Genomic DNA, 17,453 nt, shown 5'->3' on the forward strand with positions numbered 1-17,453 from the left:
ATCTAGGCAAATGAAGACTATTTACATTGTCTCTAAGTGTTCCTTTACTCTGATGTTAGACTCCACTACAGTTCTTGTGTTTTGAAGTTGAAGCTTCGTTTTCGTGTTCGCCCATTCAGGTTACTTTTGGGGGTACAGCATCACCTTATCAGGAAATACGGAAAATAACACACGTTTGTCCGCTTTTGATAAGAAAACCAACAAAAAGCGAAAGATCATGTTCCGAAAACCCTTTCCCAGTAATTATCATCCTCACTACGGCCAGCCATCATGCTTCGCTGTGTAGGATGGAGGATATATATTATCAAAAAACTTGCCACGTCATTTTTTGTGCCATCCAGAGAGTCGGTGCGGTTGATCACTAATCCCCAGCGTGCCACAGGTAATAAAACAACGTGTATAGAATTCTAACTCGGCATCGTTTTTACGTGATCTGCGGTTGTTCAAGGTTATGGAGGGTAAAAGGTCGAAGGATCCGTGCGCGCTCGTCCGGATGCGGCAGTGACGCCACATGACCATTCCGAGAAGCTGGTGACGTCACGAGGTGCATGGAGGTCTGGAGTGCACCGTGACCCCCCACCTCCCCCTCCTCACCCTGCCACTCCTCCGCTCTTCACCTGCCCATGCCGGAGGGAGGCTGACTAACTCCTTTGCAGATTTATTCCAAGAAGGTGTTGAGTTGTACTACGTGAAGCCCCGACATGAATGAAGGGAAAGCCAAGGACTAGCTGCTTGTTCTTCAGTGAGGGTGAGGCCGAGTGTGAGGCCGGAGTGACAGCGGTCCTCCCGTGATAGTGTGAGGCCGGAGTGACATCGGTCCTCCCGTGATAGTGTTCGCCTTGACAAGTCACAACACACACTCGTCGTGGCTCGTGGCTCTTACCTCTCTCTTTAAACATTTGTGCTTAAAGATACGGAACTTCACGCCGCGTAGAGCCGTGTGTTTTGATCTCGCCTCAAGCAAGACAGCCGTTCAACGAGAGCATCTTCATCTCCACCAGACGTTTCCCCGCCGGAGTGATTCTCAGCTGACCGACACGTGCTCGGGGCAACAAGGTAGCGTGGTCAGGGTTGTTAGTTTACCTTGACGCTTGAATTAACAGCGAATGTTTTCTTTACCGCTTGGTGTTAGGAAAGTGCACGTCAAACGGAAACCAAACGTGAAATCTGCTTCGGTATAGCATTGCATTCTTAGGTTAGCGCCCATGTTGCTTTTGTTTGTATCTTGCCATCATAAGGCAGATTTTATAAACGTTGTATTAGTATTTATTAACACGTATGTGGCTAGTTTGGCGTTTTAATTCCATTTGTTGGACTGAGTTAGAAATGTTGGATTTTTGCAGTTAAGTCGACATATCACAAACTCAGTCGTATACAAAAATAAAAATCAACGAAGCCAACTAACCACGCCTTGAAAAACGGGTCAAGAAGGACAAATCAGCCACATTATTGTTGATCAAGACTAATACGACGTTTAAAAAATCCGGCGATGATCACCAAAGAAGTCGAAGGTATACGAAGACGCCAACGGACACCACCAAGTCATTATATATCCTGTGTTGTTTTTGTTCCCACTGCCGCTGGTTAAAACTATACCATTACATTCTTAGGGTAGCTTTCGTGTTGTGTCTTTTTGTATCGTACCATCATAAGCACCAAAGAAGTCGAAGGTATATAAAGACGCCAACGGGTACCAAGTCAGTCATATTCCCGTGTTGTTGTTTTTGTTCCCACTCCCGCAGGTTACAACGAGACAATTACATTCTTAGGGTAGCTTTCGTGTTGCGTTTGTTTGTATCGTACCATCATAAGCAGGTATATAAAGACGCCAACGGGTACCAAGTCAGTCATATTCCCGTGTTGTTGTTTTTGTTCCCACTCCCGCAGGTTACAACGAGACAATTACATTCTTAGGGTAGCTTTCGTGTTGCGTTTGTTTGTATCGCACCATCTTAAGCACCAAAGAAGTCGAAGGTATACGAAGACACCAACGGGTACCAAGTCAGTCATATTCCCGTGTTGTTGTTTTTGTTCCCACTCCCGCTAGTTATAACGAGACAATTAAGCATCATCTTCCTGCGGGGCCTTCGCGGAGGAGCCAGGCGGGCGCTGCTGTGTGAAAGTGGCTGCAGTGGGTGTGGGAGTGTGTGGCTGGGCTCAGTGACTCGACATCCCCCGCACCACTGTGGGAAGCCGACTTTCCCACGTGGTAATGCAGAGAGAGAGAGAGAGAGAGGGAATTGCCATATTGTTTTCTGTTTCCACGTACCTGTGTCACGCTTTAGATGGCCCATCTGTCTCGTCGTTGTCTATTACCCCGTAAATCACTCACCCAGAGTTTACGGTGATGATATAAGTCAATCATTGTTAGTACTTGTTGATCTCTTTATTAAACCTCCGTAAGTTTGTTCTGCTGACTGAGCGAGGTATATAATGTTTTGATTTTTAGCTCATTCTTCCTATTAGTCATGTTTTAGGGTTTCAAAAGCTGCTCAGATCGTTTTTCCTCCACTCAAAAATTGCCATAAAATTATTCCCTCGTGGCCCCGACTCTTACGGTCATACATAGATGGTCCTCTGCACAATTACATTTCACTATTTGTTTGTCTCACATCAGCCGTTTTACTCTCCAAAACCGGGAATAGGGTAACGTGAGGCGCTGGCTGTGTTATTATTCTCAAACCGTCCAGAGATACGTAGGTAGTTGTGAAGGGAAACTGTGGCAAAGCGTCCATCTGTCCTCTGCTTGAAGGCGACTTTTTCAACACCTGGAGGAATTACTGTCTTTCAGGTATATTCTCACATAATTTGAAGTGAAACTCTGTGTCGGAAGTGATGCTATAGTGGTGCGTTTGAAGGGTGAGGGGATTATTCTGTTTATGCTAAGGGGAATAATAACGGAGAGGTTGTCTGTATAGTCTTATGAGTGACATCAGCTCCCTATATCTCATCCAAGGGTATAGAAGGGTCGCGATCATCAAGTTAAAGGGCCGAGCCAACCACCCTTGCTCTTCCCCCATCAAGGAAGCAGCATCCTTGAGCGTCTGGTTGTTTAGCGTGAACCCCTCGACACCCCCTCATAAACCCGCATGAGGACACCTCCTCCGGAAGTGTCTCACTTTCTCCGCCCCCAGCGATCTATTCTCTCTTGTGGTTGTGTCTTGTTGCCGAACTACGTAGAGGAATGATTGGCTGATGATTCCTGGCCGCGACATCGTTAAGAGGTGACACCTATAACAACGAGGAGGAAGTGATCTCCCTCCTTCCTGACGCTGATCACCGTGGGAGCAGACCAAGGGTTACAAACACCCCGGGCAAACACCTCGCCTCGTCAAGCCTCCAGCCCAGCGCCGCTCAAACACTCCTCCATCACACTCTCCCTCGGCCTACAGAGAGTCCCTCGACCATAACCATCTTTCCCTTGCTCTCTCCCTCTCTCATTACGAGGAAAGCTGACAACAAACCAGCCTCCGTCCCACACAATAATTATCCCGCACATTATTATTCCCTCACGCTGACTAACAGATGGAGACGGAAGAGGAGGAGGGATTGTTTACTTTACTCTTTGCGTACACACGACGGCGCGGCAAATCACACACAAACGACGAACCAAGTGATGGAATGCTGAATCGCAGTAAACCAGCGTTGTGCTCCATGCCCCGCCGTGACGCAGTAAAGACCCATCCTGCCTATACTTGCGTAACCTGTTCGTGGGGCATGCGTCCTTCCCGTCCGCACTTGGCCCCGAGGTGGTGAGTCCCTCCGCGCGGTGTCCTTGCTGGTACTGCGAAGGTCCTGGGCTCAAGGTGGCTACGAGGGGCCGCGGGTCACTGTGGTCAAAGGTAAACATTAATCCTCACGAGCCACGGAGTTCTTGGGCTCGGCGGCCTCTGAAGATCCACCAAGAGAGGGAAAAAAAAAGCACTTAATTCTTTCGCTAATAAGGAGAATAAAAATACCAAGACAAGGGAAGGAAAGACATATTAATCCATCACACAGAATCGTCACCGCCAAGACAGTCGTAGTACATACCCGCCGCTATATCAACAGATGGGAACTGAAACTCATAATAATAATCACTATTTCCCGAGAGCCGGTGACTTGCATTAGCCCTTTTTTTCTGTTAATTTCATGTTGGCTGTTTGTCTTGCGGTCACGGGTGGTGGATGACTGCCGGGAAAGTGTGCGTTATCCTTCAAGCTTCCGTGTCCCGACGTTGTTTTTAGCTCATCGTGGTTAAGGGGATGATGAAGGCTGCTGCGGAAGGCGAGAAGGAAGGAATGTACAAAGGGACGCGGAGGAAAGTAACGTACGAGGATTCCGAAGAGAGAAGAGACGATTCAGAGGATCTCCCTCGAGTAAATATGCGTCGAAAATTCATTACGAGAAGGAGAGTGAAGTGAGGAACATGACTCTTACTAAAAGGACCATTGTGTGAAGAGAAAGTGGGAGTAGAAAGGGAGAAGAGATACCTGGCTAATAGAGTAGAGGATTCCAGAATATTGATGCTAGTTGACAATCCTGGTGAATAGAAGAGAATGAAAGGCATGTCGGATGTAGGAAAAAGGTTGTGGAATTCCGTGATAGAGGAGGAGGAAGGGAACGAAGATGGATGGATGGATGCGGGAAGGAAAGCATGAAGTAGCGAGACGAGATTTGCGAAAAGAAGGAAAGCGAACCGTGACTGAATTAGGAAGGAAATGGCGGAATACTCAAATATCGAAATAACAGGAAGAAGAAAGGGAGACCGGAAGAAGTGTATTCCTTCCTATACATAGAGAGAAATAACACAAAGTAGAAGTCAGTGTGCATCTCGCTGTGTGCTCTGCTCAGTGAAGCACAATGATTACAGGCACAAGCTTCAACACAAAGCCTCCCCGGTGGCCTTTGAAGCCTGGGCAGCTCTCTAATGATATAATTATGGTTTTCATTGATTTCCTGATGTTCGTCTATTCCCGTCTCTGGTTCTCTGTAGTTTATTTTTTTGTTGTTGTCCCGTTGTAAGATGGAATTTATGCGGAACCTATTTTCTGCCTTCCTGTCTTCCTTTTCGGTCCCTCCTCGGCAGTGTTTGCGGCGGAGAAAGCCTCGGAAGTCCGGCCCCCACGCTAGCATGCAAGGGTGGCGATGTCATACTCTCGTTCCCTTGTGTTGAGTCCAGCCAACCATGCACCTGCAGGTCATTTTCTATTGACTCGTCGAAATATCCACAGAGATTATTTGATTCAACAGTGAACTTAACATTCGGAAGATGTGAAAGGAGAGAAGTGAAAGGGTGATATTTCCCTAAAAAAAATAATAATAAAGTTTTACCAGTACCCTACAGACGTTACTTATTTTCTTTCTTATTCTTATTGTGCAGTGTTTGTATGATAGTCAGGAGGAGGCGGGCGTGAATGGCGTCGTCAGCTGGAGCAGAGGGAGGGAGGCGAGTGACTCAGGGCGCGGGCGTGGGCGTGGGCCGTAACGAGTTGAGGGCGCGTGGGCGTGGGTGGCGGCTGAAAGGATCCAGGAGTGTTTTTTATCTGCTGGCCCGTTACCTGGGCGGCGGGTCTGGTGCCCTGGGTAGTGTCGCTTTGGGGTGCCGCGCCTCCCACTGTCGCCCTCCTGTCGCTGGTGTTGGTTGTTGTGCGTCAGTGAGGCTCAGTAGGTTATGAGTTTCCTCTTCGTTGACGCCTCGAGTTGTGGTTCAATAGATCTTTGTTATCACGCCTCATGTTCTTTAAGATATCAAAGCTTCACGAAATCAGTGTCAGGAAAGTCAGTCCAGAGAAACCTGAAGCAAAAGAATACTATACGAATTCGGAGAGAGTTGATAATGTTTCGTAGAATGCCGGGCAACAAGGAGAGGGTGGCTGAGAGGCGAGGGTCTTAGCGCTGCCTTAAAGGGAAGTCGTGACCGGAAGTTTCTTGGTGAGTCGAGGGTGAGTCAACGGGCCCGGGAAGGAAGGGCGGAGGGTGAGCTGACGTGTGTGTGGGCGTAGCAGGGAAGAGAGAGCCAGGCCGTCACGGCGGAGGATTGAATGACGCATGTGAACTGCAGCACTGCGATGCGTGCCTCGGGGCAGCCATGTGCTTCACGCTCCGCCTCACACCGACGCTGTTGACCCACCGTGGCTTGGTCCGCGCGTTACCTGCCCGCCGTGCATTCACCTGCTGCCCGGAGGTGTTTTTCCCACACAAGAAAATCTGCAACTCACGGTCAATTAAAGGCGCTGATTTATTTTCATCTGACGACACTCGCAATGCACCTGAGAGCACCTGGGAAGCCTGGGTCACCTGAGAATGTAAACTCTCTCGACCACGTCACCAGCGGGGCCTCATTCTCTTCTGTGGGAGTGAGGGCGTTTCCATCCCCGGGTGGTCACTCCCCACTCCCTCCATCCATCCTTCCCTCCCTCGCTAGCCACCAGCTTCCTCCTGATATGGGCAGGGGCCGGGCGAGACACCAAATCCGGTCCTTGAAGCATGAGTGGTTGGCTGACTTGAAAGAATGAATGATGTTTATATTGTTTCCTATTAACATGCTAATTGTTCTCAGCTCATTATTCGTGTTATCTTTGTCTTGTACTTCCTGCTCGTGACGATGACAGTTTTCTGAGTTTTGGGTCATGTGGCACCTCGTTGTTGTCCCTCTTACTCGTTGCGCAATGGTAAGGTCAGCAAGCACCTCCACTGGACAGCTGCTTCAAGGCCTTTTCAAAGCCTCGTCACTAGGAGAGAAAGTGAAAATGTTAGTGAAGAGTGAAGTAGTTAGTTTTACATCTTTTCATCGCATGTGCTCCAAACCACGACGAACCATTCACGTATATTTTTCCCTAGTTTCTTGCTTGAAGGAAACGTACATGTAGACAATGCATTACTGATCCTATGTGGAAATCTATAAGACAATCATCTGCGTACGTTTACTCTGGAAGCCATGGATTACTTTACATGTGTGAGCATCTGTGCCAGTGGAAGGGTGTCACTCGGGCGGGACAAACCGTGGAGAGAGGCAGCAAATTGGTGGTCAGCAGGAACACTAAAGTCGTCTGGTCGTCCTTGGCTCGAGAGTGTTGCCGCATTAAGTGAGCGGCAAAGTGGCTGCTCGCTCCCTCATGAACTTGAACTGGGTCGAGTGATTCACACACGCCCACCCGTCAGACCCTCGCCGCAGCGCCCTCTGCCTCTCTGTCCTATACACATTCAGTAACACCGGCAGCCATCACGGCTCTTCACATTGGATTAGTTTGGGTTAGTTTAAACATTACATAACCGTCGACACCACGTCCACCCTATGCTCCTCCTCCTCCTCCACTTCCTCCACCTGTTCCCTCCTCTTAATTATCACCACCCTCATCCTCCTATTGTTACAGTCTTAGTAGCACTTTTTTTTCTTCTTCTACTACTACTACTACTACTACTACTACTACTACTACTACCTCCGCTACTACTACCTCCACTACTACTACTTGTCCTCAGGCCCTACACCAGCCAGCCTCAGCATAACCGCTTAGTGTCCAGGGCTGTAGATGCACACTCGATAAAAGGGGCGCAATGCCTGATTAACATCACAGCCCGAGGAACAGCCTTGTGAGGAATAAATTTAGGAAGGGGAGGGACGCAGCGAGAGAGTGGTCGAGGAGGCCTAACACAGTGGCAAGGAGAAGGAGAAGGGCGGGGCGGGAGAGGGATGAGAGATGAGCGTTGATGGTCCCTTAGAAGCTGTAACACTCCAGGGTATTCATATAAGAACCTTTAATCGGTGACTAGTAAAAGCTTTCGATTACGCGGCAACACTTGCTTACACGAAGTACCAGCGCTTAGCGGGTTTCTATTTCCCGTTTTTGTTGCCTTTGAGCTGCTTCCTTTGCTGTAAAAAGGAGCAACAGGGCACGATGTCATTGAAATAAGCTGTCACTTCAGTCGAGGACCACTGGGATGTTAAACTACCGGCGGATGAATCAAAACGGTTCGAGAAAAGCGTATATCATAATGAAGCCATAAAACTGAAACGTTAAAGGTTCAGGAGCAAAGCAAAGGACCGCGCTGCATATTCAGGTGACCTGCATACAACGCGGCCTTGATGCACACAATAAAACCCGGATGATCTCCATTAAACGAGAGGAACTTCAATGAAAGGTCAAGTGATAGGCCATCGGGGAAGAGGCGGCAGGGAGCACAAAGACCAGGGCCACGCGGGAGGATGTCAAAGGTTCGTGACGTGATGAGAGATGACCGCTGAAGGTTGACATCGTTACGCGACAGTAGAGCACGAAATGAGTTTAGCCTCTCTACATACCAAATGACTCCCAACAGACCCACTAACCCACGCCAGCAATGTGACTTGTTGGCTCTATATTAGTCAGCGTGATTTCCCCCAAGAAAGCCGCATTTCACTGTTTTATTGAAGGGAAAAAATGTTCTTCAAGCAATAACACAAAAGGGGCAATGGTCGCTTCTGGACTCTCATTCTTCACACTAGAATGGCTTAGGTAAACACGGAGAGATGGACTGGACCGCTCCGCTGCTCAACCGTCAAGAGTGAAAGCGAGCTGGACCTCGAGGCCCAGCTGGAGACAATTAGTCGTGTTTTATTAATTTGCCTCATTAATATTTTTCTCTCGACTCAACATTTTTGACGTGATGATGCTGGGCTGCCACGCGGAGACCTAAGTACTGGAGCGTTCGTCTTATCCAACCTTGTGCAATAGTCTAAATAATAGTAATAATGATGATAATGGACTTGTACTGTAAATGCATATGAAAATGGAGGCAGTATCTAAGTAACACTAATGATGGTAATGACAGATAATAATGCTAATAACGGGCTTGTTGTACAGTAAATGCATATGAAAATGAAGGCAGTATCTCGCGAGGCATCACTGTGAGCGGGCGGTGCGGGAGAGGAGTCTGGAGGCAGGGAGCGTTGCAGGGCTGGTGTTGCGGGTCCAGCGAGCGGGCCGGGAGGACCAGTCTCAGAGTCTCAGTGCGTCACGCGGCGCCGTCGGGTAGACAGTGTAGGGACCAGCGTTACCTCCCCTCGCCACGCCGCCACGCCTGCCCTCCACTTTAATCCTGGAGGAAGCTGAGTGTGAAGGCTGATAAGGTTGTGCTTTTGTGATGCACCTGAGCGGACAGACACCCTCCATTGTGGACCTTCGAAGCCCCGTCTCCGAGTGGCATCGAGGCGACGGTCTGTGAGACATGCTGGAAGGGCGAGTCTGAAGTGTCGAGCCTCAAGTGATTATCGAGACGCCATGGTGACAGCGGCTTAGAAGGAAAGGCTTAATGCATAACAGAGATGCTGGTGATTCTTACACGAGTGATAATGTACGAAGCGAGTGTTGTGACGAGCGTGGGAGGAGTGGACAACATCGGCGCGGGGGCATGAGTATAGGGCAGGGCGAGGGCCGAGGCACCATGCAGGACAAACAGCTGGAACGATGGTGCTCCAACTCCGAGATCCTGTGTCGTATGTTCACGGCCTACCTCACCGTGTGGCTCGGCTGGGCGCTGCCACAGGTAAGCTGGACCGAACACTCACTTAACGCTCTATGAACCTCGACTAATGTGATGGTGGAAGCATTATTTATTCACTAATTTATTTTACGGCCAGAATTCCGTCTGCCTTGGGGCACAGACGCGTTAGGATTAGTAGTGATTCATTGAGACGTGTTGAATTTTACGATAATTATACGAAATTTCCGGTTTGTGTGTGTGTGTGTGTGTGTGTGTGTGTGTGTGTGTGTGTGCGAGAGAGAGAGAGAGGGGTAGGGGGGTCGATGCGCAGTTAGCAGCGGGTAACCTGACCTAACATTTCCATCACCGGCCGCCGCCTCGCCGGTGTGAGGCGGCGTGGCTTAACGGTGAGTCAGGAGGGCGGTTGTCAACAGCAGATAGTGCATACTTGTTTTTTTTATTGTCCCGGGAAGTAAATACCTCCATTTACTCTTCATGACATCATTTTAAATTAAGTCAATTACACCCAACTCGTTCACGTCGGACGCCACCCATGGCCACCTGCCCTGCCTCCATGCCGCCACCCTTTGGGGCGTGGCTGTTTTTGTGACCACCGGAGTGACCTACGCGATCAGACACCTGACTCGACTTAGCCGGCGCTCCCCTGAGGATTGTTCGCTACCTGGGTTGACCTGACCTGACCAGCCATCTCGGTCTCGTGGGCCTCGCCTTCGCGCCAAAGCAGCTCGGTGTTGTTTTATCATTGACTTCCCGCATGTTTTGTTTTCTTTTCACAGGAGCTGCCGATACAAAGGCCTGGCTGGGGAGAAATCCCGAGCCACCTGTGACATCAAGATCAAGATCAATGCTTTTTTTTTTTTTTTTTTTTTTTTCCTTGAAGGGGGAGGAGGAAGGAAGGATTTATATCATGTTAATTACTTGCTGTCTTCTCGTTGTTGTTGTTTTTATACATTATTTTCTCTTAGCAACAGGCTAAAAGGAACCATTAAATTTACTGAAGTATCGCTGTGAAACCTTCGAGACACTAATCATTCCAAAAGTTCACCTGCGTTTTGTTTTCGATGTAGATTGTATTATTTTGCTGCAGCCATCCATACATATGCTCCCTGCTCACTGCACTATTCAACTCGATTCAACTAATAGGAGGAGGCCGAGTGTGATAGGGACGGCGGTGTAGGTGGTGAGTCTTTGGTGAATCGTTCTGCTTCAATAACCTCGTCGACAGTGACTCACGAACAATTTCCACGGTCACGTCACGGCGATCACTCCATTAACGCAACAATACTCATCCGCTGTTTTATGGAGCCTTGCACAACCGAGTCCCGGGAATGAATGACGAACACCGCCCACCGGATCTCCCGCCCCGCACCCCCCCTCCTCCCCTCACCTGGGCCGCCCGCCGTAACCCCGCACCTTGCCCGGCACCGACCTCACCTTCTTATGCTAACCTCTGAAGCCTTGTATCGCTTCTTTGGACATTACTTCTTGATATTCCTTCCTTTCTAGTCTTTAGTTATCTTCTCTCTTCGTTTCCAGCTCTCAACCAAGAATGAGGAGGCTGTATTCTTTTTATCTTATTTATTTTTTAGTTAACGTGCTCCAGGGCTGTCACGCACCGAGCCTTGCCACGCCATCAGCATCCTTACGTGCAATACTGGAGGAACTCACGGATTGTTTTCGCCTTTAGATGTTTGTTTTTATTGTGTGGTCATACTCTTGTAAATTTACCTCGATGATACATACTATAAATTATAATCCAGAGAGATGGTAATTATAACAATCAGTAATTTAAAGAAGGTGGGGGAGATGGAGGTGTGTGTGTGTGTGTGTGTGTGTTGGGGGGGGGGGGGTCGTCTACGTGCGTGCGTATATTCTTCATTTTTTTCTTATTTTTTTATGTAAACCCCGCAACACGTAACGCCCCGGAGCACTAGTTTCGAGAAAGTCATTTTCCGTTCTCTATTCCGCAGAAATATCATATTCCTACTTCCTTGTTCACTAATCTTGAGGGGGAAGCAAGGAAGATTAGTACAGTTGGCGGCGGTAACGAGCCTCGCAGAGTCCCGTCACACGGGACAGGCCGCTGGGCATGTCAATAGGAGTGGGTGAGTCCAGGGTTGTCAGGTGAGGTCCCTCGCAATAAGGTTTACCCTGTGACTCGCATTTAGGTCTTGGATAGGTTACCTGTAGGAAATTTATGGTATCAGGCTAGTCCTGCCCTGGGGAGTGAAGAGGCGAGTCGGGACCTTCTCTCATCACAGCTGTCTTCTTTTTCTTGTGTGCTGAGGATTACTACAAAATCTCATTATAAGGAGCCAGTAAGTTAGGATGTCACTCTGTGTCTGTGGTTGTTTTATTTAAGTTCGCTAGTTATATTAGTGTGACACAGTAACGTGTGACTTGATATAAGGGCAACTTTCAGCTATATCAATAGTACTCCAAATTTGGGTCATCATTCATTTATACAACTAAAGTCAGTTATGATCTGAGGAAAATGTATCCTTGTGTGTGTGTGTGTGCGTCATTCACTTTCTATCTATCCTAGAATAATTGTAGTTATCCATGACAATGCCACATAATAATCGAAAGTTGGTAAGGGGAAAGTAATCTCCATTTCTTAAGGATGCAACAATTAGCGACTCGAGCAAGAGGGAAAGTGACACCAGGACATCCGCGTGGCGCAAGGATGGGCGAGGCGAGGCGAGGCGCGGATCAAATACTTAGCTAACCAGGACGTCACTTTCATGGGGAGAGCAAGATGTTAGGCGGAGCGATGTATGGGTTCCTCGGAGGCCGTTGGGGACTGGACAGAGGTATAGGAGAGGAGAGTCTGGCCAGCTTCATCACCGGCGCCATATGTTACCAAAAGAGCCGCACGATATTGAAATTGACGGTGATGCATTATTGTTTTATATGCTCTGTGTACTTCCTCGAGATCCTGACCATACCTTGACCACGAAAAAAAGGCATCAATCTAAATTTTTCTCCGCTCTTTTGGTAACAAGATGGCTCCTGTGATGATGTCCCCCGAACACTCCCATTCTCTGGCTCTGGGACTGGCTAGGTTTATCTCCCTCCCGAGTGCTCTGATCTGGGTGTCCTTATCGAATATTTATGCGTGGAGTCTTAGCCTGACCCACCATTTAAAAGCTTGTCTGGCTCCTTCCTCCCACACACCCACCCCGACCCCCAGCGGCTGTAATATTCGTGTAAACAGCGGCGTGGTGCTGAACAGGCCCGCCCAGAGGAGGCAGGGGTCCAGGAGCCGTAACCGGGTTCATCCTTATACGGCCATTATGGGAACCTTTCCCTTCCCAAACATTTGTTCCGTGTCTTCACCAGTCCGCCGGTGATTCATAAGCCACCGCCCAAGGATCTCTCCGGTGGTTTTATGATTTTATTTATATTATTATTGTTTTATTATTGTGTTCGGCGCCTTGACTACACACCTCAATCAGTCAATCTTCAACTGTCGGGTCTCTGCAGTGGAGGCGCTAAGCTAATCGATAATTACCTGCAACAAGCTGTCATTTATTATATCTCCTCTCTAAATATAATGGTTAGGTAAAGTGAATCATCAAGCTCCGTCGTCGAGGCAACACCCATTTTCTACGTTTTCATTAAGAGGCTAAAATCATGCATGGCTTTCAAGTGGGCGAGGGAAAGGGAAGAGCATGGAGGGAGACCTTCTTGTGTGTATCTTGATATCGTCTTCCTTTCCACCTCGTCAAGCATGCAAAACGGATGGAAGTCGCAGCTTGGTGTTGGCTAGAATACTCTTTACTTTTGACAGTTGCTTGTTGTCCCTGTGTGTGTGTGTGTGTGTGTGTGTGTGTGTGTGTGTTGCTCCTTCTGTCTTGAATCATCTGTTGTTAGTCTTGTTTTTTAAGCCTCATCCTCTCGTGTTTCAGCCTCGTACTTCACTCCCCTTCTCGCCTTCCTTTTCACCTCCTCTCCCGCATATATGAATGAGAGAGAGAGAGAGAGAGAGAGAGAGAGAGAGAGAGAGAGAGAGAGAGAGAGAGAATTTCCGTCTGTCTGTACGTATAGTTTTCTCTTTTTTTATATGGTAATCGGTTTCTTTCATTCCTCTCAACACTCCATTATCGCTCATTCCCTGGAAGTCCTCGTGGAGTGTGCCGCTCTTTCCTCATCCCTGTGGTCGAGAGGAATTTCCTATCTCTCTCTCTCTCTCTCTCTCTCTCTCTCTCTCTCTCTCTCTCTCTCTCTCTCTCTCTCTCTCTCTCTCTCTCTCTCTCTCTCTCTCTCTCTCTCTCTCTCTCACCTGTAATATATCAGGCAGGTGAGATGGCTTTACCTGCACAAGAGGAAGCACCGCAACACTCGTGAATTAAGTGGCCGTGTCTTCCTCCAAACCGTCAATTCATCCCCCTTGTTTACCTCGCACTTCGCCTGGTCATTTTCCCTCATAAATCACGGAAGGGAAAGCCTCCTGCGAGTGTCTGGAGTTATGGAGACAAACAGGCACAGCAGACATAGCGCATAGTAGTGGTCTCGCCGGTGATGCAAGAGGGAGACGAGCTATGCCTATGGCCGGTGCTCTCAGACGCTTCCCCCTCTCGCGTCAACTAGTTCCAAAGGCCGAAAAGGAGCTTAATCGGGTTGTAACAAGTCTTTTTTCACGTTCGCGATACCAAAGAACGGTCAAACTACCACCAGGGCCATAAAGCTACCCCTGGAAATGCCCACAACTCCTACGGAAGCCTCAAATGTGTGTGCTTGGGCGCCGATATGTTTAATGATATGGGAGTAAGAAGAGGAATGTTGATGACCCGCTGCTACAGATCTGTCTTCCCGGGAGCATTTATCTTCCACGGCTCCGTTGGTGGAGGAAACTGTTGAAAGATAATAACTACGTTTCTCCAGGGAGTGAAGCAAATTGATCGGGTTGTAACGAGTCTTTTTCACGTTCACGATACCGAAGAAGGATCAAACTACCACCAGGGCCATAAAACTACCCTTGAAAATGCCCACAACTCCTACGAAAGTCTCAAATGTGTGTGCTTGGGCGCCGAAATGTTTAATGATATTGGGCTTAGAAGAAGAGGAATGTTAAAGACCCGCTACTACAGATCTGTCTTCCTGGGAGCATTTCTCTTCCACGGCTCCGTTGGTGGAGGAAACTGTTGAAAGATAATAACTACGTTTCTCCAGGAAGATGAGAGTAGTCTGGCCCCCCGCGCAGGGAGAGGTCCATTCAGCCCGAGGAGGATGTGTTTGCTAAGGGAAACAGACTGGCAAATTGCAGGCTACTTCCCATCCCGTCCCAGGTCTCGGAGGCTCAGGAAGTGGCTTCGTGATATCTCTCCTTCTCTCCCTCTCTTTCTCTTTTTTCTCCCTCGCTTGTTCTTCCCTCACGTGATCCTCAGACAAGGGATATTTAGGACCTCTTCTCCATCCCCACCCCTTTTTAACAGTAAGGAAGACAAAGGACAAAACTAAAAGAAGACAGGAAAATATTAAATAAGAGGATCATATGTACGTAGTTGTAGATGTGTTGATACTATCTTTAGCAGGGTTCATGAATTAGATGCATAGTAGTATTTTTTTGTAATATTATAATCAGAAATTGTAACGGCGTAAACGGATTTTGTCTTAATATCTTCAGCCGACTAGACCCGCAGCGGCGTTTATGATAGTTTCCAAAAAATCAACAAATATCTTGAACAATCCCCACGGCACGCATCCCTCTCGCCGGGGGGAGGAAGAGAGCGGAGGGGCTGGCACCACGGAGGGCGGCGCCGGCCAACTTTCACAGGAAATTGATGTTTGGTGGAGACGTGAATATGAGTTTCAGAGTTCAGGCTGCGGCGTTTCTTGAGACTTCACACACGAAAAAAAAAAGCTCGGTACTACGTGTCTGTTTGCTCATCGCTATATTTATTCACAACGCTTTGGAAACAATAATAAATACAGCAATTTCCTGAAACACACACACACCCAAGGAAAGTGGCGAAGGGTCGGTCTGTCTGGTGTACTAGCAAGGAGAGCGGCGGTGAGCGGCGAGTTGCATCAATCTCCATTACGTTATTATTTTCCCGGTCCCGACAAACAGGCAGGAATGAGCGCCGTAAACATTGCATTACTCCGGGAAAGCAGTCAGAACGTGGATAAAGACACGCTTGAAGGAGGTTTATAGTCTTCCTACATCAAGTTGGCATGTTGATGAAGCATAAGGAGGACTTTCTCGTGTGTGTGTGTGTGTGTGTGTGTCAGAGGAAAGAGAGAGAGAGGCATTACTTAAACTGATTCTCACTTCATATATGGTATCGTTAAGATTTCTCCTCCGGGAACTAGGACGACTCTTAAGATATGCATAAACTGCGTGAGGAGGTTATCTCTTGTCCTGGAACACCTCCTTTGTTTTAAATCCACCCACGTTTCCTTGGTGTCTTTGTGTCGAAAATATTGATGGGAGGGAGAGGCTCGGAAGGATTTCTTGGCGTTGTAACTTGATGGGGCGGGGCGGTGTGTGTGTGTGTGTGTGTGTGTGGTGATCAGTATGCAGCAGGGACGCGCCTCCTCGTGGGCGTGTGTGTGTGTGTGTATCGACGCCGGGCCCTGGATCCCTCACGCCCCCCCTCTCCTCCAAACTCCCCCTCCCGCCCTCCAGCAACCACAACTCACCTCGCAATTTCATAAAAGTGTAAACACATATTTTTGCTTGATTGTGTTAAGAAATTTCGTTTACTTAACATGAGGTCTTATTTAGGTGTCGAGAGCACACGTGTCAGATTGCCACACTGTTCTTCCGCCTCCACTCGCCCGCCTCTCTTCGGCCGCAAACGGGACACGACGCTCCCTGGGCAGGCGCGGGGCACGGCGAGGGGCGTCTGCTGCTGCCATGGGAGGGGGGGGGGGGGCGTTGAGGGGGCGTGGCAGGGGTTGACAGCATGGACAGACCCTTTCCACCCTCCAATTTGGCTTGACACATTTTTCTCGCCCCTTCACTCCCCGCTGTGTCCTTTTTTTGTCCATATATTTTTACTCTACATTCTGCTCCCTACCCCTTCCCCCCCACCGTCCATTCTTCTCCCTTCTGTCACCCTTTGTTGTCTCCTCCCTCCTCTCTCACTGCCCCCTCGCGACCTCCTCTTACCTTCATCCTGACATACTCCTGATGATCTACTCGCTTCCTTGTTGGTCTTCCTCCAGTTTCTCTTCTTCAGGGGACGCTGCACTCTTCTTATTTATATACGTGGTGTTTGTTTGCTTTTTTTCCTTTGTGTGGTTTCATGTAGGAATATTTGGTCGAATCTGTTCAAAATATTATGATATGTAAATGTATGAAAATGTGCGGGTATGGGTGGGGGATGTGTGTGTGTGTGTGTGTGTGTGTCTTGGTTATGCACATTCTCGGGATTTTTACAACGTGTGGGCTATTTTTCTTATTTTTTTTGTTGTTGTTGATTCTGCTTCAGGATGTGGCCCATGTCTGGCTATTTCTGCCTCGCCGCTATCACCGACATCTTAACACAACCTCCCTGTCGCTGCCCAGGGCTCGCGAGGGCACCACTGCTTTTATAGTCATTAGGATGTCGCAACTATCTTATCTTCCTCCGCGGCCACGAGACGAATTAATGTCAGTTATCTCACAAGTTTGTAGCACTTCACCATGTAGTTCTCTCTCTCTCTCTCTCTCTCTCTCTCTCTCTCTCTCTCTCTCTCTCTCTCTCTCTCTCTCTCTCTCTCTCTCTCTCTCTCTCTCTCTCTCTCTCTCTCTCTCTCTCTCTCTCTCTCTCTCTCTCTCTCTCTCTCTCTCTCATGATCAGAGTGAGCTATGTGAATGACCTTGAGTCGTAACTTTTCCTCATGTGTACAACTAGAGAGTCGACAAGTGTTTTATTTTTACTCTAGTTTGCCTAATTCGAAAGGTCACTCTGAAGGTTGGGTCCTCAGCTAGTTCCTTCGATTCAGTAAGAGAGGTTGAGTGCATCCCAAGTACTAGTATTCTCTAAGCAGGTCTTTGG

General features: G+C 48.4%; 1 protein-coding gene across 5 annotated transcripts in view; it reads left to right on the forward strand.

The window, feature by feature from the left end:
- The window catches only part of LOC127007108 (uncharacterized), a 115,098-nt gene that overhangs the window by 62,124 nt on the left and 35,521 nt on the right, over positions 1-17,453 (forward strand). Inside the window, exon 1 of one of the 5 annotated variants that reach the window (XM_050877718.1) lies at positions 8,834-9,504. The exons of the other annotated variants lie outside the window; for them this stretch is intronic. Within the exon in view, the coding sequence (XP_050733675.1) occupies positions 9,271-9,504 (234 nt within the window). The 5' untranslated portion in view covers positions 8,834-9,270. Of the gene's footprint in view, positions 1-8,833; positions 9,505-17,453 lie in introns of those variants that run through there. 5 annotated transcript variants of the gene reach the window in all.

Source organism: Eriocheir sinensis, chromosome 34, assembly GCF_024679095.1.
Source record: "Eriocheir sinensis breed Jianghai 21 chromosome 34, ASM2467909v1, whole genome shotgun sequence".
NCBI classification, from domain to species: domain Eukaryota; kingdom Metazoa; phylum Arthropoda; class Malacostraca; order Decapoda; family Varunidae; genus Eriocheir; species Eriocheir sinensis.